The 24,682-nt window shown below is 43.6% G+C and overlaps 2 protein-coding genes across 5 annotated transcripts in view; both read right to left on the bottom strand.

The window, feature by feature from the left end:
• arhgap36 (Rho GTPase activating protein 36) overlaps nucleotides 1-16,068 on the bottom strand; it is a 45,032-nt gene extending 28,964 nt beyond the window's left edge. The window contains exon 1 of one of the 2 annotated variants that reach the window (XM_076028038.1): nucleotides 15,832-16,068. In XM_076028038.1, the coding sequence (XP_075884153.1) occupies nucleotides 15,832-15,921 (90 nt within the window). In that variant the 5' untranslated portion in view covers nucleotides 15,922-16,068. Of the gene's footprint in view, nucleotides 1-15,499; nucleotides 15,621-15,831 lie in introns of those variants that run through there. The other variant, XM_076028039.1, reaches the window with a different exon arrangement.
• Nucleotides 16,069-20,439: 4,371 nt separating this feature from the next.
• The window catches only part of nhsl2 (NHS-like 2), a 110,895-nt gene continuing 106,652 nt past the window's right edge, over nucleotides 20,440-24,682 (bottom strand). For all 3 annotated transcript variants that reach the window (XM_076028031.1, XM_076028032.1, XM_076028033.1), the window contains exon 10: nucleotides 20,440-23,885. In XM_076028031.1, the coding sequence (XP_075884146.1) occupies nucleotides 23,549-23,885 (337 nt within the window). In that variant the 3' untranslated portion in view covers nucleotides 20,440-23,548. The remainder of the gene's footprint in view (nucleotides 23,886-24,682) is intronic.

The following is a 24,682-nucleotide window of genomic DNA, read 5'->3' as shown; positions in this document are numbered from 1 at the left end:
AGGAGGGGGTGGGGGTCGGGGGGGGAGGAGGAGGAGGAGGAGGAGGAGGAGGAGCACTGCAGACTGAACTTCACCGGCAGGAGCCTGGAACATATACACAGCACGGCAATTAGTACAGAGGAAGGGAGGGAAGAAAAAAGGAGAAAAAGGAAGGAAGGAAATGTAAAGGGACACATGGTAGAGTGAGACACTGGCAAGAAAGCAAAGGGTAGTGGGAGAAAAATAGAAAATCACAAGAAGAAAAAGGAAGGACAAACAGTAAAGCAAGAAAAATGTTATGGATAAGTATGGAGGTGAAAACAGGATGAGGATGAGAGAAGAAACAGAGGTGTATTCAGAAAAGATGGAGGACGCTGGAGAATGGAAATTGAATAGGAAGTCAAAAACACTGTCATATAAAACTGACCTCATAAAGAAAGCAGAGGAAAAAAATGGAGGAGGGGGGGGGAGAGGGGGAGGATGTGAGTGGGAGGATTAAAATCTCTATCAAAAGGACAACAGGAGATAGAGAAAAGCAAACAGCTGCGCAACAAAGTGTGAACTGCAGAGAGATTTTGTTGGCAAAGGAGTGCGAGGAGAAGATGGAAAACTGAGCTCTTTTTCACAACTCGCAGGCAGACACACTACCCTTTTTTTTTTTTATTTTGCCATCGGTTTTTGAGTTTTCAGAGAAATATTTCTGTTAGAAGTTTTCAGGTTGACGAGTGCTGTTTTCGTATCTTTGGTTTGCAGGTTTTTATCGAGGCTTTTTGTTCCCCGTTTTGTGGCATTTTTAGTTCCGACTGGACAGCAACTTGTTTTTTTAAGAGTCTCTTTTGGTTTTATTTCTTTATTGATTTAACAGCACCAAGTGGTCTCTTTTTAGTTGTAGTTTGGCTTTGCCTACTTTCGTTTTATTAACGGATAATAAAGCAAATCTCATCGTTATCTGGAGAGTTTTCTTTTTGTTGCGATTCCTTTTACAACAACGAGCCGGGTCGTAACAGCTGTCAATTGCAAGAAGAAAACTATGACCTTTGTTTAAACATCCGTATAAAATATAGGAGTGGAACCTAAAAAAAGACAGCAAAGGTTAACAAAAACCAGCAACAGGACGGTTGTGGCACCGAGGAACCTGGAGCAGTCGGCGCTACCTGGCAAAAAACAAACCGGGCCGGATCTGCAAAGATCCATCGGAGCATTTTGTTGACGTCCCTCCACAGCTGTGTCAAGGCGTTGTGCGGTGACTCGCATGGAAAACGTCCATCAGCGCTCCAGCTGTGGGACTCAAAACAACAGCAGCTAGAATGGGTGGCACGCGACCTTTGGCCTCTCTGGTCGGCTCCCCTGACACAGCTCCACTTTCGTGGGCCCGGTTATCTAATAGCAGTGGCCAGTTGTGGGGAGGGATAAAGAAAACTGTTGCGGAAGTTAAAAATATAGTCTGTCGGGAGCACGGCCGAGTAACCAAGCCACTGAAAGCCAACAAAAGACAAAGCAAATTAGCTTAGTTTGAGGGAGTGAGACATCGGTTTATTTAACTGCTTTGTGTGGCTGCATTAGTATGCGTGAAATAAACGTGGAACTGTTAGAGGATGGCGCAGCGATAACATAAAGCAATGACAGTGAAGCAGTAGCGGGAAAACACTCAGCTGATTGCACTTGTAATGTTTCGTTTAATCTTACAGTAAGACAGCAGGCTGCAAATATTTACAACGGTCACCCCGTTTATCATTTATTACATATCTATTACAATATATACACTGCGATATCATCGCATAATCACAAACCAAACAAACTGCTATTGATTTGCTGTGCCTCCTACTGAGCTGAGCTGCTCTTAATAAATAACACAAGCACTCATAGCAATAGCCAATAAAGCCACAAGTGTTTTTAGTGACTAACTACTAGAACATACTGAGTACTTGCTTTATGTTTGAGGCTGAGGCTTCGTAGAACCAGGATTTTAAAGTGTGCAGTGATGATGAAGCCATGAAACATCTTCGTCAGTGGATCAGCATTCACGCCTGTAGACGACTCACACTTTATGCGGAGTAAAAGCTTCATTTTGGGTTTTTTTTCGGACCCTGTGCCCTGCAAGGCTCTCGTGGAAAAGTGCTTATTACAGTAGAAATTATCTTGACCTTTGACCCCTGGCTTGTCCCTTTCCATTGATCCCATGGACATCAGGCGGGTCAGCGTGTGCGTCTCGTCTTCCTGCTTCTGGCCATCATCTTTGATCCTGCTCACATCCTGCGACGCCACGCAACACTTCCCTGGTCGAAGGTCACGTGTTGCATTTGGGGAGCTGATAAAACTCACCGCCTAACAACTTGAGTGCTGACTCTGGCCGTCTGCGTCAACAACAGGATGGATGATGAATGGACAGCGTGCTCCCCGGGTGCCCAGGCCAGGATGTCCACAACCGCCACACCTCACTTTGTTGGCTACAGCACAACCTACAGGCTGAACTACGCACAGCAGGGCCACATTGCTGAGCTCAAAGATATTTTTGCTGAGTTTTCTCAGTTGAGCCACTTTATATAGTTTTTGGAGCTGTACTAAGTTTGTTTTTTTTTAAAGTCCCAACAGAAAATACATGATAACATAGTCTGTTACTGCAGTGCGACACAAATCATACAGTCTGCTGATTTGTATCTGCATACTTTTGATTATGAAAACAAATGCTGAGTAATAAACCAGACCAGGACCTTTTGTTCCAAATTAGAAAATAGCTTTGCGAAATAGAGTTTGATTAGAAAGGTTATCGTTGTTATTAACGTTGTTGTTATTAATATAGGTTAGAGACCCAAAAAGTGAAAATAAATGCGTCCACATCCTCTTTGCTGAATTGCCTGCGCACTTTTTTGTATTCATATTATAAAAGGGTGACTACAAACCAACATACACTGATGAAGTCTCGAACCTCACGACTCTTTATTGGCAGGAGTCAACCTGCTCAACCCTCAAGTCGTTGATGCAGCCACAAATTGCTCAAATGAAAGCACAACCAAACAGACCTGTGAGACTCGTCGCCTACTGCGCCGATGGCTGTGGAAAACTGCTGACGTGATCAAAACAAAAAAGGCGCTGGGAGCCAACGGAGCAAAAACTCTGTTTACGCTGGTTTGATTAAAAGCTCGTGTTTACCTCTTTCAAATGCGGCCCAACGGTTCATCACGTATAACAACTCATCAAGCCCAATGAAAGACTTCAGGGACGGTTGCTGACTTGTTTGCTGGTGAGGTTTTGACTCTTTTTTTTCCACAAACAGACATAATGAGCGGTCACAGGGTTCTGCTTATCACTGTGCAGAATGCAAAGGTTGTAAGATAAAGACTGCTTAAAAATACCATTCAGGGGACCAAGAGTTAATGTTGCGTGACGCCACCGAGAGCTTTTTCCAGACACCCGATGACGTCGGACTCACCAGTTAACAATCAGAGCACGCTGCCGGCTTGTTGCAAACACCTGCAAATCAACATTTTCATCTAATGGCATTGATGTCGCGCTAATCACATCCATATCGGTTGCAGACAACACAAACAAGCGCTTTTATGCAAGCGTTGGATTACGGCGACGCGGTAGCACAGTGCATGTTCCTGTATTGCGTTTCATCATCCTGTGGCGTCTCCCTGCGTCTGTGTCCCCAGAGCAATTTGGGAAAAGGAGAGGAGGAAATGCCTCGGCCAACAGAGGAAACAAGATTCCAGCGAGGATATCAATAACAAGTCGCTCTTTCTGTCCCTCTATCTCTTCTCAAAACAGGACGTTATTCACATCCACGCCCATCATCAGGAGCCGCGGGAGCCCTGCCTGCTGGCCGCCTGCGCATGCTTCCAACATCCAGTCAGGGAATCAGATGAGTGATGTCTCGGTTTTTTTTTTTTTGTTTGTTTTTTTAATTATTTCACAAGACTGCGACGAACTGCAAGCACAGTGTAAAAAAAAAAAAAGAGAAGATGGTTGTTTGAATTTGCATGTGTGTCAGTTTTTCATGTGTTGAGAAATAAGATAATGAAAATAATTCACAAATAATACTTTGGTTTTTTTTTTAGGCAGACAGTTGTTACGTCCTGCACGTTCTTTAGTAAGACTGCTTGGGGACATTTATGTGCATGAGCATAGTGTTGTAGTGCTGGAGGTCGGTCTCGGTCTCCAGACCCCCGGTCTCGTCTCGGACTCTGGGGCATTTTTACTGGGTCTGGTCTCGGGTCTCGGACTGGACGCACTGGGGATTTTTCATCCAGACCGGTTGAGACTCAGCCGACCACTGTAATGACACGATAATAACGGAAAAGAATCCAGCTGCTGCCGTTTTCCACTCTGTTGGTGACACCCAGAGTGACACCCTGCCCCCTTATTCCCAGTGAACTTCATTTTTAATTTTATGAAGCAAAGTTGTTTTGTTTAAATGTCTCAAAATAGCTGGCAAAGCAGCAAAATGTTGAAGAAAATGATAAAAGAGACGTTGCTGTCCCATTTCGAAGCAAACTTGAATTTAAAAAAAGATACTGGTCATTTTTTCCTGTTTTGTTGATTTTTTTTCTTTGATATATAAAGTCTTGGTCTGGTCTTGGTCGCAGTTGGTGCCGTCTCGACCACGACACTACGTGAGCATGTCTGCAGTGACGCGTGAGCGAGGTATCGTGTCAGCGCTCACTCGAGAGGTTATGGGTTCCAACCTAAACGTGTTTCGGGCTGATTTATTCGGCTACACGCCTCCGTCACTGCCACTTCCTTAAGATGTGGAATCCTGCTTTGCACTCAGTGACTTTAAATAAAATATTAGAAAGGAATAAAAGCCTTGCCGGAATTTCAAATCCGCTACATCAGAGCCTGGACTTCTTCTTTCTTTCTGTCACTGCTGAGTAGTGAGTGACTTCTGTCCGCTGCCAAGCTATTCTATCTTCCACGCAGCAGTTTACACTTTCACTAGCATATATTTTAGGCTTTGCTCCCCAGGGGATCAGGAGGTAAAAGTCTTTTAGGGGAAACCTGACACCTTACACACTTAATTCACATCATGCTTCTGTTTTGATCTTTGTGAGTGGGCAAACATGTGCAAAAGGGCCTGTTTCCCTTTCGGAGACCCTGTGGCCTGATCTGTTATTAGGGAATCCTGCGCCGCTGTGTGCTTTGGCTCCGGCCTCTCAGCTCAGTCCTGGAAATGGCTCTCCTGTTACCACGTGTGATTGCAAATTGCTCAGGAAATGGAAATTGGATGTCCATTAGCTATTGTCTTCAATTGTTTGAAGTTGGAAAAAAAAAAAAAAAGGTCACCTTTTGGGACAGTAAAAAAAAAAGCCCTTAATGCCATTCAGAATACTTGTTGACATATTTAAGCCTGAACGGACCGACGGCTTGGATCAACAGGAGCGGCGGCGGTGGCGGCGGCTTGTCGTAAGTGCCAACGACTCTGCCCCTGCCAATACAAACCCCGCTGTCTTTCATACATATTCCCACTCCTGCTCCTTCTCTTCCCGTTTCCCATCGCAATAAAATGTTACGCAGACGCACTCGAATGTTACACAATCAAAGAACAAGATTCTGATGAGTGGGGGTGGGGTGGAGGGCGGGGGGAGGGGGGGGGGGGGTGTAGAGCGCGCAGGAGCGAAAAGACGAGCGTGAAGGCAATTCATGTTTTTCTGCCTCCTTCAGTTTGAGAAGAGGCTCGTTATCTCCTCTCCCAGCGGCTCCTATTCTTAAAATCAACTCTGTAAGTGAACAGAACAAAGAGATTATTCTATTCTGACAAATGCTTTGGGGGATTTAATTTGGCAAAAACTACATCAAAGCGTACTTTCAGTAATTGTCTTCTTGTAACACATTCCCCGTGATGAAAAGACGCTCATTTTATATTGGATTTCAATTCAACACCACAATGGCCCATATGTCCTAATCCTGCTCGTGGTGGAACATCCATCACCTCTGATATTATATTAATGCGACTGCAGATTAGTGCTGGGAATCTCTGAAGCTGTCAAGTGTGTCTGTGGATCTGCTTCTAATCATACAATAAAATGTGACAGGCAACAAATGAAAGCGGTGCGGAGTTTTGGGCAGCGCACAATGTCAACACGCAGCGCTCCAATGTAATGAAATATGAATTATGAATCACGCCACATAAAAGTGGTCTTCAGACCGGACTTGAGGCAACACTTTGCAAGATTTATGAACACATCCAATTTTAAATGTTCATCCCTGTTCCTTGACCTTTGACCCTGAGTCCCAATCCTGGAATATAACACCCATTTTGTAGACATTTTTATTTTTTTTTAAATATGTAGAAGTAAACATGGCGAATATGCCAAAAAAATGCACCACTATCATGCACACATTGATGATAAAAAATATTAGCCCCCATTAGCTCGATAGCTAAAGAGACATCAGTCTACAACTCAGAACTGAAGACAGGCATCGTAATCCGAGGTGATAGATAGCAAATATCACACGGTGCCCTGGGAGGATCTGTATTAACTGAGAGTCTTTACCTGCATCTGTTTCTAACACAGAGAGGAACCCTGCAGATTTGCATGTTATGCCATGCACATCTACTGTATGGCAGTAACATCTGCTCGGCCAACTTAAACAAGAAACAAACCAACCCTGGAAAAACCTCAACCTGACCCTCACCAAAACACAAAGCAACTGGTTTACCGCTGGAAGGTAAAATTCCTGGAAGACCATTTAACATAATTGGATAAGGGTGAAAATCCCCCGTTAATCTCTTTAACAACATTCAGTGCAGGTATTGTGCATTTACTGAACTGGTTTGCAACGTGTCAAAAGTGCACAGTTGGTGACTTCTCAGAGGAAATGCCACATGAACACAACTTTATGATATTTGTAAAGCTTGTGTTAAAGATACACACATACAGACATATGTGTTACAAAGTTAAAGTTAACTTTGGATAGAGCTAATGAACATTACTAAATAGGAGAGCTTCATCTGCTAATGCCAGCGGCAGAAAACCAAAAAATAAAAAACCACAAATCTGTGTCTTCAGAAGATATGGTGTGATGTAACCACCATCTGCTCCCAGGCTTCACCACATGCGTTTCAGCATTCAGCAATACGTTTTTATTTCTGTCAGGTGGCATTTGCTTGACACAAGTTCACAGGGGCTTGCTTTTTATTCTCCTCTGATGAGTGATGTTTCCCAACTTCAGGCCGCTTCACTGTGACAGGGAAATAAACCAGGAAAAACAAAAAATGTGACGGCTTTGCGTACAAACTCCTGTCATTCCACTTGCAAATCAAGGTCCCTGACAGGCTGCTGTCACATTTTTGTTCAAGAGTGCAGTCATGTGAATTTTCCACACTGTGGAATCTTTCAAGTAGATAATAAATTTATCTGATACCTATTACAGGTAAATTAGTCCACAATTTAACCGATTTCTACACTGTAGTTGTACCTTCAAATGACATACTTTCCTACTGGTACTGCAGTAAAGCAGACAAAGGTATTGCTGTTTCAATTGGCACCTCTCGAAACCACAGACATCAATAAAACAACTGGCAGACAGAAGCACATAAAGCAGAATTACTGCGGTGGTTTGTGCTACATGTTTCAGAAAAAAAACACTACCGCCTGGTGTTAAAATCTACACACACACACACACACACACACACACACACACACACACACAGGCCCAGAAAACAGACCCACTTCTCACGCCACTGTTCTGTGACAGGTTGCAGAAGGTGCCAACGTCAGACAAGTTGTGTCTTGCCTCCATCAACCTTTGCAAAGTCATTTGTCGGAGCGAAAAGAAAGTTGGACGGCTTAATCCGTCCAAGCCAATGACGATCCAGTTTGTTCTGCAGGGCGTGTTGGATGTGCGTGTCGTGGACTGGGTGGGGCCTCCTCCACGGGGAAATGGAAGGAAATGTGGAAAATGCCACCATATCTTTCATGAAGGAGCCGTCGCATCTCTGGTGTCACCGTGACGACGGTGCGCGTTTGCTAAAGCTGCTCCACGTAATTGCAGTCTTCTAAAACGTTGAGCTTCTATTCAAGCAATTCATTTCGAGAGAAAGGTCCCGACAAAGACAGATTGCTGGAATCTTGCGTGAAATCATTTTAATTACAAATACAGTCGGGCTGCTTTGGGCTGCAGACTCAGAGTAAATTCCTTCAATTCTGCTGTCAAGTCAGCAAAGTGGGTTTATGGATGGTTGACATGAAAAGACTGAGGAAGGACAAATCTTTCTGGAACCAAGAAACTCTCAGCAGAGTCGATTGGAAGCACAATCAATTAAAAATACAACTAGATAAATATAATTTATTAAACTTAGTTGAGGGAAAACACTTGCTTTGTCATTTTTAAAGTAAGCGCGTGCACAGACATACACACACACAAACACCCGTGCATGCACGGATGCACACACACACACACACACACACACACACACACACACACACACACACACACACACACACACACACACACACACACACGCACACAAAATGGGTCTGTGCACATCCTCCTCAACCTCTGCCATGGCAAGCAGTGAAAATGCACAATGCAAAAAAAGGTTGTAAAACAGGAGCAGCTGTTTTATGGGCAAATTGGAATGGCAAAGTAAGAACATCATACCCTAACCCTTCCATGTAAGAGTTCTACCATGTTAGCAGGCTATGTTCCACCAACCAACCAACCAATCAAATTTAATTTCTATAGTCCAAGGCAAATGCTATTTACCTCAAGGTGCTTTACAACCTTCACAGATGCAACATATTCTACCGTAAAGAAGACAGCCCTGCAATGGGTGACACACTCTAAAGATCTCATGGCGTCTGTACAGCTCTAGTTTGTCATGCTCTCTGACATGACGTTAGAAGGAGGCCACAAATTCTGAGAGCAGGAGCAAAAGAGATCAGTACACATCTACCTGTGTCCAGTGAACAAGAATCTGGAGAACCAGACACTGATAGCATGTAGACGTCATGGCGTTTCCATGACCCCTAGAATTGCGCAGAAGCTGAATATCGCAATAAAAACTTGGTAATGGAAACGCACAAACTCGGAAGAATCTCTCAAATATGGCTCAAAGGTTTTGACCCCCTCACGAGCTGGCTTTTCAGACGTATTGATATCGAGGTATATCGCAAAAGTGTCATGGAAAGACATTTACACATCGCCCGGACGGGACGTACGGGGTCATGTGACTAGTTCACTTCCAATGAAAATGTTTTGTACCTCCATTCTCCTCAAAGTGAGGTCTCGCAGGACGAGATTTTATGGTTTATGTGGTTCACACCCTTCAATGGAAACACCTGCAAATTGAAATTGCACTTTGTTGAAATTCTAGAAAATATCGCTTTTATTTTTACAAAAATCTGCAACGGAAACTCAGCAACAGAAAATTCTGCGTGGGTCTCATTTCAGTGTTTTACATAACTGGTACAAAAAAAAAAAAAAAAAAAAAAATGCTCCGTTCAGCTTTTTGAACATATATTTTGTCACTTGCTGCATCTTTCACTTCCATTTCCCCTGGCAGAAGCCAGACCTCTGTCTCACTGGCTGACATCATCACGGGTTAGAAGGACGCACGCAGCATTCCATATGTACATTTCCTCAAAGCAGATGATCCGTTCCAAGGCTTCTGCCAACATCTGGCCATTGTTGTGACTTCACATATAAAATCCCTGTCAGGCCGCAGTGAGTGTCGGTAGATTGCGTGCCGTGCGTTTGGAGGTTCAGGACGCTGCGCCAGCGTTGGAAGTCAGTAAATCAGCCAGAGGGGCTGCCGACTGCGGTCAGCCAGCAGGAGATTCATGACCAAGTCTGAATGATGACACACACACACACACACATATGGAAACACACACTGAGTGATAGCTCCTCTCCGTATGTTGCGCTGCGTTTCCATGTGTGAGTTCAAGTGATGAAAAGACAAAATGAAAGATAAAAGCGGGACGGACGAGGTTATATAATGTCGAGAGATAAACAGTGCAGGAGAAAGCAAAAAGACGTGGACAGGCATACTTTGACTATTTTCTTTGCTCTCTCGCTCAACCACGACGCTCCAAATGTTAAGTAACAGGAAGTGCACAGTGATTTCCTGTCGTAACTCAACAGAAGTTGTTGCAGAAATGAAGCTCACCTTGACAAAGAGTCCAGCACGGCTCTGCTGCCGTGTCAACGTCTACTTTCCAACCCAGCTTTTACCCTTGAATCGCCTGAATATTCAAAATGAGCGCATTAGCGGGATCGCTGATTAACTCTTTGACCAGAGGCTGTGCAGCCGCTGCAACGACTTTCAAACTGCACTAATGGCAACACCAACCGCTGCAAACAGCACGCCACAATAAACTCCACTGGGACCGACTCCAAATTCACTTCAGTGTCTGATCTCCTTGTCTGTCACGCAGGCAGTCAAATTGTGTCGTTTCCAACACAAGGGACGACACAATGTGTCGTCCCTTGTGTTGGAAACGACACACAAGGGAACGTCCCCAACAATTCCAGGGTTGGAATTCTCTGTGCTACAAGCCAATGAATCATACAGATGACCTTGAAACTATAATTATAATGTAGAAATACTCCATAGTGTTGCTTCAAAAGACTGACTGAGCAGAGTCCTTTCTGCAGAGGAATAACAACCACCCTGACTTCAGAGCGACACAGAGGAAGGCTGTATTCATTTAGCCACACACGACACTGCTCGTCAGTGACACTCAAACGCATACACTCTCACCACAACTAACATCTGTATACAAGCTTTGAATTAGAGTTATTACTATTAAGGTACAAATAACAGTTTCCCACATTTGTGCAGTCAAGGCTGCCAATCTTCTGCTGGATGCAACAATTGTGCGCTGATTATATAACTGAGGTCAAATGATGGAAGATTACGCATCATTTTCGGACGCCCTCAAGGCATGGGCACTCACACATACAGGAAGACACACTCACACACACACTCACACACACGCACACACACACATAAACCGGAAGAGAGAGAGAGAGACATGCACCAGATACCACAAAAACCTTGAAGGCACCACCACTGGCGTCGCACTATATGGAGCAGATTCACTGCAGGGTAAAATTCATGCGCTGTCTCGTTGGACAAGATTGTCTCTGCACCAATGAGAAGCTCCAAAGAACAGCAGAGCAGCTGACATCTGCTGTTCTTATGTAGTTGAGAATGTATTAAAAGATTGTAAACGTTCAAAAATATTTTCAAATCAGAATGGCATTTAACAATCACAACAGTTGTGAAGTTCCAAAACACAGAAGCAAAGCAACACGAGCGTGCAACAAAGCAACATGAACTACACTGCACAACACACACAAAGTTCACACACAAAGTTCAGAAGGCAATTCGAAATGTAACCAAACCATGCAAACAATTCAGCACAATCAAACATTTTTTTTTCTCTATCAAATAAAAAAGTGCATTTATTTTTCTCTGCCCTACCTTGATGAGACTGACTTTCATCTGGTGAGATGAGTTTTGAGTGTTTGGTTGGATCTTGTTATGGCGAACGCACAAACCAAACTGAAGCAGAGCCGGGGGGATACCCGAGACAGATCGGAGGTGACACAGGAGAAGCTGCTGAGGTGGGATGTGACCCTGCTCCAGCAGAGTCATGTGACTCTGGAGCCTCGGGTCTGAACCCAAACGCCACGTCTGAGCGAGTCACATCCTCATGTTTCTGTCTCCACTTTCAACAACTCATAGCTTCTCCCTCCCTAATCCTCCCGCAATTGTGCAGAATTCCCCGTAAATTTGACCTTTCCACTGACACATGGTTGCAATTATTAAAGTTTCCATCAAACTGCTGCCCGTAAAAATCATCACACAGGCCTCTTTTCCATGCAAACACTGCAAATGAACAACTAAGATGCAGAATATTCTGATTTTGGGACACAATTAAATTGTATCAGATGTAAAAAAAAAAATATGACCATTGACTCAGGATTTCCTTATTTCTCAGCATTAAGTGATGCAACTATGGCCCAATACTCTGCTCATATCAACTCAAAGCTATCTAAATTGATTTATGTTGACATCTGTCAACTCACTTTAATTCTTATGTCAGAGCCACTTATCTTGATTTACTTTATTCTGACAAACATTCTCAAACCAAAAGAGAAATAGTTTAATATTTTATACCAGACAATAACATATGACTATGGGTTAACCTAAGCAGTTTTAGCAAGTTTGGCAGAGGCAGGAACAGGAAAACCAATGAGATACTTGTCACATTCACTTCCTCTTCTATCTCCTCTCAGGATCTTTGTTTGAGCGATTATTTTCTAGTCATCTCAAAGTGTGTATGAGTGGGTTTAAATTTAAAGGGACGATACATTTTCTTCCACCGATCAAAGCCTTCTGCACCTCATAAAATATGAGCATAAAACTTAGCAAGGGTAGTAACCTACTACATGTAAGGCAATTACAACCTCACCAGTGGAACTTAACTTGAACTAAATTCTCCCTCGACAGTAAGAGCATGGACAGAAGACACAAGCATTCCTTCAATAAAGAAAGGAAATCAAAACAAATAAATTCTGTCAATTTTTTTTAATGGGCAACCTCCACCTGTATTCCTCTCGACATTTAAATCAAGTTTCACTCGCTGATGTCAGTTCACCACCGAGCGCAAGCAAACTGTGGTCATGGTCATCAATGGTATATAGAATTGAGATTATTGCAGATGGATGTGGTTGGCCCCTGCCGCCTCACAGCAAGAAGGTCGTGGGTTCTCTCCGGGTTCTCCGGCTTCCTCACATGCATGTGAGGTGAATTGGAAACTCTAAATTGACCGTAGGTGTGTGTGAGTGTGAATGCTTGTTTGTCTTTGTTTGTCTCTATGTGGCCCTGTGATGAACTGGCAACTTGTCCTGGGTGTACCCTAGGTGTACCCTGGGTGTACCCTAGGTGTACCTTAGGTGTACCCTGCCTTCCCTATATGACAGCTGGGACAGGCTCCAGCAGACCCCTGTGATCCTGACTTCAGGATTAAGTGGGAAATAAAAATGGATGGATGGATGTTAAAACTACAAGGGTTGCAGGAGTCCAGAACCAAGTGACTCCATAAATCCAGAAGCATGTGAGCTACAGGTTGAGGAGCGGGATCATGAAGAGCCAAGGGAGAAGACCAGACAGGCACGTCTAACTCCCCTGACCCTCCACCCTCCCAGTGACCTGGGAACCAAAGAAGATCCGAGGCCCCTGGAGGAAAAGCAGGAAGGGGAGTCGACCACTGAGGTAGAGAGTCTCAAGCCTCGTCACCTTCTGAACCCGGGTTTTTCTCAAGGCAGCAAATATTCCAAATGACTCCAAAACCACACGCACTTTCTCCCTCGTCAGGCCCTCGTGCCAGTCGGCGTACAAGGGGGCCATGGACCCGAACACACCAGCCGTAAGAGCTGTAGCGGCGTAACCGCAGGTCGAGGCCGCAGAAACAGATGGTCCTCCAGCAGAGAGACGGAGCACGGCCGTGCAGAGAGTAGAACAAGGGATGACAGATGGGCCGAAGCAGACGTAATAGTTGGGGAGAAAGGAGATGCAGCTGTATGCAGGGGGGGCAGGAACAGACAGTGACATACAGCTGCTATAAACCTGAACATTTACTGGACAACATTCTCAGAAATGGACACCTGGCAAGGATGTTTTCTGGTATCAAGAAACAATAGACGGTGCTGGTTTACTTCCCACAGGAAAATCTGTCATTTAATGACAAAATCCTCGGCAAAGTCAAGGATTACCTGGATCATTTTCGGGAAATTGCGAGATCAGAATTGGTGGTTAGTCCTGAGCCGCTGCAATGCAGTGCCTGAACACTTTTGGCCAACCTGGCCTAAGCACCTCACATGTTTTTTGATGGTGGGAGGAAAGCCACACAAACACGGGAAGAGCATGTAAACACCTCACAGAGAGATCCTGAGAGGGCAGCTGAGTTTTCGGACCCAGGATCTTCTATCTGAGGGTCAATGTTAAACTTACATAGCTGAGTTTCTAAACAAAAGTTTTACAGTGTAACTAACTTAAAACACTCGTCCAAAGATCTCATCATCCATTCTTCATCTCTTTTCCTCGTGAGATTAATTTATTATGTCGTGGTTTTTTTTTTTTTGTACCCTTTCCACTGGATTATCATTCAACATTTGAACTGTTTCCTCACTGAGGTAAAAACATATGAGCAAGCCTCACTTCCGTTGGAGAAAGTTAGTGCCTGTTTTAATGGTACAGTCGGTTCATCATGGTTGCGGCTGTTTGGATAAGACAAGATAAAGATAGAAGATAAGACATGGCACACACTCATGCAAGGCAATCACGCCTGCTTAAGCAAGCACGTCATGCATCAGTACCCACTTGTGGACTTTGCCAAATTAGTGGATTTTAAAATGATTCCTGTAAAAAGGACGTAAATCCAGGGGAAAAGCCTTTAATTCCCCCCAAACAGCGCACTGGTGGCTCGCAGCACTTTTTCATCGCTGACTCCTCCACTTATCTTTCTTATTGCTGCAGATAATGAAAACAGCGGTGACCTCATCTTTCTGGAAGCTTTATCCTAATGCAGTCTGTTATCAGCTAGTAATCATGAAAGACTTTTAACAGGAAATGTTTTTTCTATTTCAAATGTTAATTCCCAGATCTCTCCGCCCCTGATGTCAAGACATGACGGGGAACTACAGGGTGCTAGCGACATATTAGCTGTCACACTTGACACGGTTTCAACCATTATCAGTAGCAGGAAACTATTTCCAAAAGATTCGCATTGAAAGTATATAAATAATCAACAAGCACTATATAGTTGTTTTTATCCAGAATCCTCTCATAACAAAGCTTTGTTATAACACAATCTCAAAGACACTTAACAGAATTAACAGCCGTGGTCATTGGATGGGTCAACATTACTATGAACAACAAGAGGCACCGTGTTGCTGTATCACATGTCAAGAGCAGCTTCTAAAAGAACGTGGATCTGCTCAGGATTTCAGTGCACAACCCATCCAAGTGCAAGTTCCAAGTCCCAGTTCAGACCAGGCACGATGTCACTTGGCTCATGTGAGGCCATTGTCATTAAAAATGTATCGATAGGGATAATTGCCGACCTCCCTGAGTTGTAATAACAGAGTTGGGATGATATAGGAAAACTTTCTGCTGTAAATTAAATTCCCTCCCAGGGTACTGGGTGTGTCTAAATGGTGTATAGCAGCAATCATTGTCCTGTACGATGTCACCACCAGGTACAATATCTACAAATAAAACAAAATGCAGGGAGTGCACACATGTTTTACACCTGTTGGCGGACAGACAGTTTGCCAGGAACAGGGATATTTTGTCTTCCTGGCAACGGAGTTTACAAAGTTTGTAAAGACCTTGCAGAAACTGTTTAATCTTCGTAATCGTCGCGATTTCAACACTGACAGAATTATTTATGGCGGCTTAGAATCGCGGCAAAAGTGCAGTGAAAACAGATTAAAGTCTCCATGTGTTGGATAAACATGCTTCATCAGAGCACTTTGACTCAGAACATCCTTGCACATCTACCTGTTTGTTGAGACCGGAGTGACGACGAATCAGAACAGAAGCAGACATCAGCCGAGTGAACAATGTTCTCCAAAACAAAACTAAAATAACTAAACCTTGGCTGCATTTCCCAGAAAATTCCCTTTTCTAGTAGCAAAAGGGGAACAGCTGCAGTCCAAAATAGCTGCATGTCAGCAAAATTCTACAAGCAATAAGAGAAACTGAACTTTGGGGGGAGTGGTGGTGGTGGTGGGGGGGTGTTATACGTTGCACAGCAACGTATAACACGGAACAAAAACAGACAAAAAACACACACAAAGACACAAACACGTGCGTGTATGTTGGCCACCTACCACGTAGCAGAAGTGCATGTCTGCTCCAACAGGCCGCTCATCTACGTGCACAGCTGGAGGTGACTGAGCCGTTCCATCCAGAAGGAGCATCAGTGTGTGTGTGTGTGTGTGTGTGTGTGTGTGTATGAGGTGCGTGGCCTCTGCTCACAGGTACTCCAAGTGTTGTTTCACTCTCCAGTCTCCTGCGACTCACTCTGCTGCGTCCCTCCTCTCTCTCTATTCCCTCCTCTCTCTCTCTCTCTGTCTCTCTCTCTCTCTATGCCCTCCTCTCTCTCTCTCTCTGTCTCTCTCTCTCTCTATGCCCTCCTCTCTCTCTCTCTCTCTCTCTCGTATTTGCGACCTCCTCTGTCCTGCACTCCTCCCTCCTCCCTCTCTCTCTCTCTCACCCTCCCTCCTCTGCACACATGACTGCAGAGGAATCACCACCGTCACCCCCCCCCCCACACACACACACACACACACACACACACAAACTCCAACCACCCTTTTGGTTCCACTTTCTTACTCCTTTTTGCATCTCTTCCCTCCCCCTGTTGTTGCTGCAGTTTAATCTCTCATTTCATTTTTTAAATTTTACTTTTACATCTTTTTGCTTTTTCCTTTTAATGTTTTAATAAAAGTGAAACAAGTTATCTTCAAAAACATCAACAAAGATTTGCTTTTTGTCACTTCTCTTTGCCGCTGAGTTGATACAAATTGCTGTTGGTTTTTCCTGTAGCTCTCTCTCTCTCTCTCTCTCTCTCTCTCTCTCTCTCTCTCTCTCTCTCTCTCTCTCTCTCTCTCTCTCTCTCTCTCTCAACCGCTCTGTGTGTGTGTGTGTGTGTGTGTGTGTGTGTGTGTGTGACACAATAGATAACAAGGCGCCTATTCTGTTGTCAGAAACAGGAAAGTGTGGAGTTTGGCCCTGATCACAGAGCCTTCCTTTGTGTGTGTGTGTGTGTGTGTGTGTGTGTGTGTGTGTGTGTGTGTGTGTGCAGATTGTGTGCGGATTTGCTTCGGAGCCGTTAATGTAATGTAACGTTGCATGATCCTACACACACGGGGTGCCCAGGGTTCATGACCTCTACTCCTTACTCTAAGTAAACAGATTAAAATCTCTTCACACTACATTATGTAAATTGCATGCCTCTAAATATGCATCAAAAATGTGATGTTATCATAAACAAGGTTCCACATGAAAGATGAAATCAATCCTGCAAGGCCGCTTTGAAAAAGAACATGCATTCGATCAAGATCCGTTTAGAATTCCACTTCAGAATTCCTGCAAGTGCCTCCAGCAGTTGTTCACCTGTGAAGACTTCACTTTAAAATGATCATTTGAACCATGCTATGCAGCGGTTCCCCCTGTGCCCGTGTGGGTTCGTCTGGGCGGGTACTCTGGCTTCCTCACACAGCGACACAACCACACTCACATTAGGCCAAATGAGATTATGGATGATTGTTTGCTTGGTTTTGAGATGGTTGTTTATCTCTGTGTGGCCCTGCAGTGAACTGGCCACTTGCTCAGGATGCAACACACCGTCACCCCAAGGCAACAGGGAGAGACTCCAGTACAACCATGAGTGCAGACTTAAGCAGTGACAGCAGTAAAAAAAAATAATTTAAAATTTAAGGGAGGATATGTATATAACCTTCAACATTAAATATATGAGCTACTTTGTCAAGGGTGTCATGTGGTGTCTAGGGGAAAACGACATGATCATAAAGAGACACGGAGATTTGACTTGACTCTCTTTCTCTATTTTTTTTTTGCTTGCTTCTGAAATTACATGCTGAAAAATTAATTATCCCCTTATGAAGTTGGAAAGGACAATGGCATCTCACTGATGGCCCCTCGCCCTCCAACAAGTTAATGAAAACAACCTCTGCGGCGGCCTAATGGCTACCATTGTTTCTGGAAGGCACAGCTGAGCTAATGGGAGGAAGACAATCAGAGAATGGAATTGTGCAGGTGGCTGTTAGCAGGGGTTACCAGGTGAGAGCTCTCACTACTGTTCTCCACAGTCGTCAAAGATGGAAAACAAACCTGAGTTAGACGTCGCTATTTTTTTTTCTTTTTTTAATACAAAGTTGTTGTTCTCTCTCTCTCTCTCTCTCTCTCTCTCTCTCTCTCTCTCTAGACCTTTACATGTTTCAGCGGAGCTTCCGCCTTCTTCTTCGGAAGTGTCCATAACACCAGCTGATAAAACGATGGCGTGTGACACTTCCGAAGACGGCAGAAGCTCCATCGAAACATGTTCAGGTAAGACCATCTAGAGAGAGAGAGAGAGAGAGAGAAAAAGGAACCCTTGTCTTGAAAAAGAAATAGCAACGTCTATCATTCACGAAGACATCATGAACGTCAACGATCTACAAACCCTTGTTTTTTTGTTTTTTTTTGTCGATGCAGTTACTACAAATACCCACCAGGGGGCTCTGGAGTTAAAAAAAAAAAAAAAAGAAAGAAAGAAAGAAAGAAAGAAAAATAAATACTTTTCATTATACACGCCCACCCAGACTCAGATGTTGTATGTAGGAAGGAGAAAATGCTATTACAGCGCTCGAACACAAGACACCTGGCAGAAAATGTCTTCGTTGACTGAAGAGAGAGTCGCGCATTAAAGGAAAATTCCAACATTTTGACACAAAAGTTGTTCTAACTAAATCTTAAGGTAAACACATCGATCGCAAAGGATGATGAGACTTCCTCTGTGACTGTGACTGCTCCAAGACTGCATCCAAGTGGTGCATTCAGGCAGCATGCAGCAGATTGTGCAGGCAATTCAAGGATTTTGTTTTCACGATGAATCCCGGAAGTGATTGAAGTGATTGAAAGGAAAGGATGTTCAGATGTTAAATAATTAAATTCAAAAAGTTGTAATAATGTAACTTAGAGACACTGTTCCATAACTAAATAAAAACAAATTATGATAATTATTTTATCCACGAAGCTTCTCTGCATGTTGAGCTTCATTCAGACAAATGCATTTGCTTCTCTTGGGAAAACGAAAATTTACGCAGCAGCCTTGACACACAAACAAAATATTCCATTGTTTGTTAAGCAATAAAAATAATTTATTTATAATGATATCATCATTTTATCACATTGGCATCACATAGCTGCAGAGGAAAGCTTTCTAATATAACTCCCTTTAGCAGCTGTACTCTTCACACCGTTGGATGGGGCCGAGGAAAAGAGATAATTCAGTAAATATATGGAATATTCCTTTAAATGTCTTTTCTCCACAGGGATATAACAAAAATAGAACAATTCCAATAGCTCTCTTTGTGTGACCCTAATTAACACCTCTTTTAAAGGCCCCCTGTACAGCCCCTGAACTGCCGCTAACGTTAGATTTTTAAGGGGCTTCATTTTGTTTCGCTGTGGCAGAAGGGTGGGTCGACCACTGACCTCACATTCTGAACTTCCCCTATAATGCGGAACTTTACAAACCCCAGCCTCGACGGCATACCGTCACAACATTCAAGACGCTCTTTGACCCAAATCTGCAGCCATCACCCATCTTCTCCGTGGCTTCATTTCAAACTGGCCCTTCTTATTAAAATGTGTGGAATAATCAAAGTGAGAGTCACACTCAACAGCCAAGAGAGAGAAGAGAGGAGGAGAAGGGCAAAAGCAACTCCTAATCTCTTCTTGAAGATTAGTCACCAGACCTCTGAGACTCCCTCTATCCCCTTTGGAGAAAAATCCGCAAAAAAATGTTGTCAATGTGTCTGAAAGGTTAGTGGTGAGGCTAAAATAACATTTTTAGAAGCAGAGGGGACTTTGAGGTAAGGTTTTCATGCCTTATAAAGAAATATATTCCAGAGAATTCCAACCTCAAGTGGGCTGTTTGGCTCATTCCTTTACTAATGAGCTCGCCTGCTGGGATTAATTCTACTGCTAAGAAAACCTGGAGGAAAAAAATACCAATTTACCCTTGGTGTTTTTCAATGTACGTATATGTCCCTTAGTTTACTTTTCTCCCTGTTTCCACTAGAGACTATAGGGTGGTACGTCTCTGTGAGAATATCTGCAATCAGTTTACAACTTTGTGTTTCCATGCAGTTTATAAGCATAAATTGTCAGATTTATATTAGCAATCCATTACATCCTAATTTTAGATGCATGTTGCTACAAATCATGAATTGTTCACACAAAGTACCTAACCTGGAATGATGCTTGCTCACCTTCCATTCACCTTCTCCCTTTACAATTATCTCCTTTGTTACGAGAACAATATCTTTGGATTTACTTCAAATAATTAAAAAACAAAAAACAAAAACAAAACATACAGAACGTATATTTCCTCCACTTTACGAAGGCATGAATGCAGATTTGGGCAAATATTTGCTTGAGTACCAAATGCTCTCAAACCTTTCACTTGAGGCAAACATCGTCAACCTTCAGGCTTGTTCAACATTATGTGTAGTGGTATAAATTATACAGGACATTATAGGTTCAACTATATGTAGTTATACCTTTAGAATCTAAATACTTTTGTTGAGGGTTGTGTTTGTATAGCAAAGTCAGATGAAATTTTATAAAAAGTAATAAAAACAAATGAAAGAACTAATACAGCGGGCGCTGCAGCGACAACCCATAATTCAGTATACAAGGCAAACAAACACAGTTTTATAGGTTTATCTTTTTTCATTCACTAAATATTTAAACAAGCATCACTTGACTAGTTTTCATAAATGGTGATAATTTATGCATTTGCAAAATCTTCTTTTTTGTCAGGATGATGGCAAACCTGAAGGACTGTTACGAAGAAGAAGGATGTGTTTGTATTTCTCCTGCTCCTTTCAGACGTTAACGGGTGGCTCTTCCATTTCCGTCCACCAGGGGGGGAGCACAGACCTAATAGCACCGAAGGACAGTTCACAAGCTGGGAGTCTCTCAAGATGAGCAACGCTGCTTCCCCTCAACGCACGGTCCGTCCGTCCGTCCGTCCGTCCGTCCATGCAAAAAGGTTAAGCCAGCCCGCCCACGCAACAGCTGGAAGTCAGTTTTCAGTCTCAGAACACTTGTTCAAAACGCAGCCGGCTCTCAAGCTTGTGCACAGACCCCATTCATTTATTCATCCATGCTTTTTCTCAAGAGGGGATAAAGAAACGGTTAAAACCCATAGAAACTCAAAAAAAAAAAAAAAAAAAAAAGGCAAACGAAGCATTGCTAGAAAGATGCTTTTAGCGCACTCACATTAAGCGCAGCGGCTTTTTTTCTCCTTAACAGTCATTCATTGACATTCATACGGTGTTGTGTCGCCGAGATCAGATGCATAGAGTGGATGCAGAGAGGTGAAAGAAAAGGAACAAGTTAGGGATCCAAAGAGCGGCGGCTGCAATTCAGGGAGGGGGTGGAGGGGGAGGGAGGAGAAGGGCGGCGGTAGGAGAGAAAACCGAGGATGCTACGCGTTTAGATAGAGGGAGAGAGAGACAGAGCGAGAGAGAGAGAGAGAGAGAGAGAGAGAGAGAGAGAGAGGGACAGAGAGAGCGAGAGAGAGGGGGACAGAGAGAGAGAGAGAGACAGAGAGAGAGAGAGAGAGAGAGACAGAGAGAGAGAGAGAGAGAGAGAGAAAGAGGGAGAGAGAGAGAGCGAGAGAGACAGAGAGAGCGAGAGAGGGGGGGACAGAGAGAGCGAGAGAGAGAGAGAAAGAAAGAGAGAGAGAGAGAAAGAGGGAGAGAGAGCGAGAGAGAGAGAGAGAGAGAGAGATATGAAAAGAGTGTGCTACCATGTGTCGGAGGAGAGGAGTGAGTAGACAGAGACGTGTGCGCAGACAGATGGAGCTGCGAGCTCCGGTGGCGCCCAAAGTGGGAGGAGGAGGAGGAGGAGGAGAATGAATGGGAGGGAGAAGCGAGGCGCAGACCTTCACCTCCCCTTGGAGACTTCCTTCACAAACATATGTGGAGGAAGTAAGAACAGACTGTCCCGTCCCGTAACACCGCTGACGGCACGTCGGCGCCGTCCAGATTGTCAGCCAGAAACCGCGGTGACATCAAGCCTGACTGATGGACTCTCCCAGTCAAGCTGATTTTTCTGTAACTGGTGCCATGGAGTGTGTTCTGGAGGCTTCATCAATCTGTCTAGTCCCATTCTAAGGGGAGGCAGGGCGGGGGGGGGGGGGGGTGTAGGGTCACACGTGCACTTGCACACGCACTGACACTCTGGGAACACGAAAAATACACAGAAACACGTGTGCAAGCACTCTTTCATTCTTCTCTCCACTTTTGTTCTTGGCACTTCTTTTACACACACACACACACACACACACACGCGCACACACACGCACACACACGCACGTTAGGTCCCCTCTGGTCTGTTTTGTTTTATTTAACCGTCCTCTATGATCCTTCAACCAGAGACCAATATGATTAGAAACCCTGTTTAATAACCAGGCCTGCTTCATGCTTTCTGTACAGAAACTCCACAGGCAAGATTTCATCAGCACACGCCGCATCAACACATGCACACTGGCGTCCGCTCCGTTTGTCTTCCACGGACTCACTCCACCATCCATGAATGCGTGACTGTGTTTTGTTGTTTGTAGGTGCGTCAGCTGCATTCTGCAGTGTTTTTTTTTTTGTTTTATTTTTAAGTCTTTCTGTCCACAAATGAGACTGACGGATGTGTTACATATATCTTTGTATATGATACATATGGTACAATCCAATAAACATGTACAGTATATGGCCTTCTAGCATATGCAAAAATATGTGGGGGGAGAGAACTCTAAATAATGACTAAAAATTAGAACCGAGTGTCACCAAAAAAAAAAATAAGTGACACAAAACCTGCGTCATGTAAACGACATCCAAGAAGAAAAAAAAAAAAGTGCTCACGTTCCAAGATGTCCTCTATTTTCCAACGCTTGAGTGGAATGCTTTGTGAAGGTTCCGTTCTTGGTATAAACAGCCAAATCTGTGACGCGCTCGTGGCTCATCGTCTTTTTTCATGAAGCTCCACTGTGGTCTCTCTTTGAACTTCAAAATCAGCAAATGAGCGGGATGCAAACATACTTGTTGTTGTTGTTGTTGTTGTTGTTGTTGTTGTTGTTTGGGGTCTGCCATGGTATTGCAATTACCATAAAAAGAGGACCCAATCCAAAACTCTGGCACATCGTCACGCCAATTTTTAATTTGCCCTTCAATTCACGCAGATCTACAGGATCTGGTGCTGGACCGGTACTGGATGAAGGGTTTTGGCAGAATCATCGAAGAATTGTGCTGAGTTTCTCGTTATCATTTTTTTTTTTTTTAAATGTGACTATTTGTTGACCCTCCATCGCATCACTGTGGTTCAGTGTAGCTGGTTTATGACATTACCGTTGTCATATTGAAGGACTCCTGTTTTCTTCATCCTTCTGTCATCAAGGATTGCCTGTATATTCCAAAACATCATTTAAGTGCTTACTCCAACCATTTGTCCAGCAGCTGCACTGACCATTTACCAAAAAGAAGAAGAAGAGCCTGGGATCTACCACCTTTCTTGGAGAACAGTGAGGGGGGAAAAAATTCCACTTTCTTTTTGATTTGGACGAGAAGAATAGATCTTCAATAATGGGAGGACCATTCTGTCCAAAGCACAAAGTTGGACCGTAGCAATGGCCAGTCAGTAGTTGGAACAATATGGTTGAGCATTGGTCAAAAAGCCTTCTCTGCAATGGGCGACACATTGTAGAATCAGTTGGCATCTTTGTTCTCCTCAGAAGGACCTGGTTAACTTTGCCTTTGTTCATTGATCATTGGGTTTGCTCGATGCTGTGTCTCCTCCTTCGCCTGTGGTCGATTGAGTGGCTGCTGAAAACTCTGTGACCCGTCTTGCCAGAGGATTTGTGCTTTTGAGAAGCTCCATGGCAGAGACTCTGGTTCCCCCGGTGGAAGACTTACTGCCTTTCTTCTGAAGCAGGGCCATGAAGTTCTCGTTACGGGAGCTTGACCTTTGACTGCTGCCCAGAGTCAGATTTCGAAGATCACTTCCACTGGTGCTATGCTTCACTGGGGACATCAGGGTCTGCCGGCAGCTGAAGGAATCTGATGGCTCCTTGCGACCCAGAACCTTCCGCTTGGACCTGGCAACAAACAAACAAAGTTTTATAGAAAATACAGAAGTATTGGTAAGTTGCATGGCAGCTGGTTTCAACTCTCCAGTCTCTTGCTATTAAACGGAAGTGAGCTGAAATCTGAGTCTTACAGCTGCTGTGCTGCTATAACATTTAAGATGGTCTACGCTTCCCTTTTGGATAAAGAGGTGGGAGGTACAGAGGCTAAAGGTACAGATGTATATGATGGATAATCATTAAAGCAAACTTTTTGTGAACATTGTTGAATTCTTTGGCCATGTCAAAACATATTAAAAGGTGACGCTACCATGCTAACTAGGTTGCATAACATTATTTCGGCTCACTCCAATAATATTTTAATTGCCAGCGGGAAAGTTGACGCTGTCATAATTCTGATGCTGGTAACATTTGTTTTTCTTTACTAATGATTTGTGTAAAGTGGAAACTACATCATTCAAGATTTTCTGTTTCTGGTAAATATTACAAAGTGAGATTTTTAACATTATTAATTTCACCACACAGTGTTTCACTGTTGTAGCTATTTAGTGCAAAGAGACAAACTGAAATTCCCACATTTGCGCTGTGTTGACACACTCCATATTTACTCCAAAACTTACTGACGTCTTTCTCTCTCGAGCATAAAATAATCTGACACATATGCAAGAACAGAGGGGACTCCGGTCTTTATTGTAGAAGATGAAAATGTCTTTCATTTATTGCCCTCCCTGCTTTTTCTTTTCCTTTCAAGCTTTTTTTGGCATCGTGCAAGGTAAGACTGGAAACACGTGTTGCTTAGATACTAGCTT

This window comes from Nelusetta ayraudi, unplaced genomic scaffold (genome assembly GCF_046127955.1).
Source record: "Nelusetta ayraudi isolate G7.1 ecotype Tasmania unplaced genomic scaffold, CSIRO-AGI_Nayr_v1 ptg000022l, whole genome shotgun sequence".
In the NCBI taxonomy this organism is placed as follows: domain Eukaryota; kingdom Metazoa; phylum Chordata; class Actinopteri; order Tetraodontiformes; family Monacanthidae; genus Nelusetta; species Nelusetta ayraudi.
This window is presented reverse-complemented; position numbering and strand designations above follow the sequence as displayed.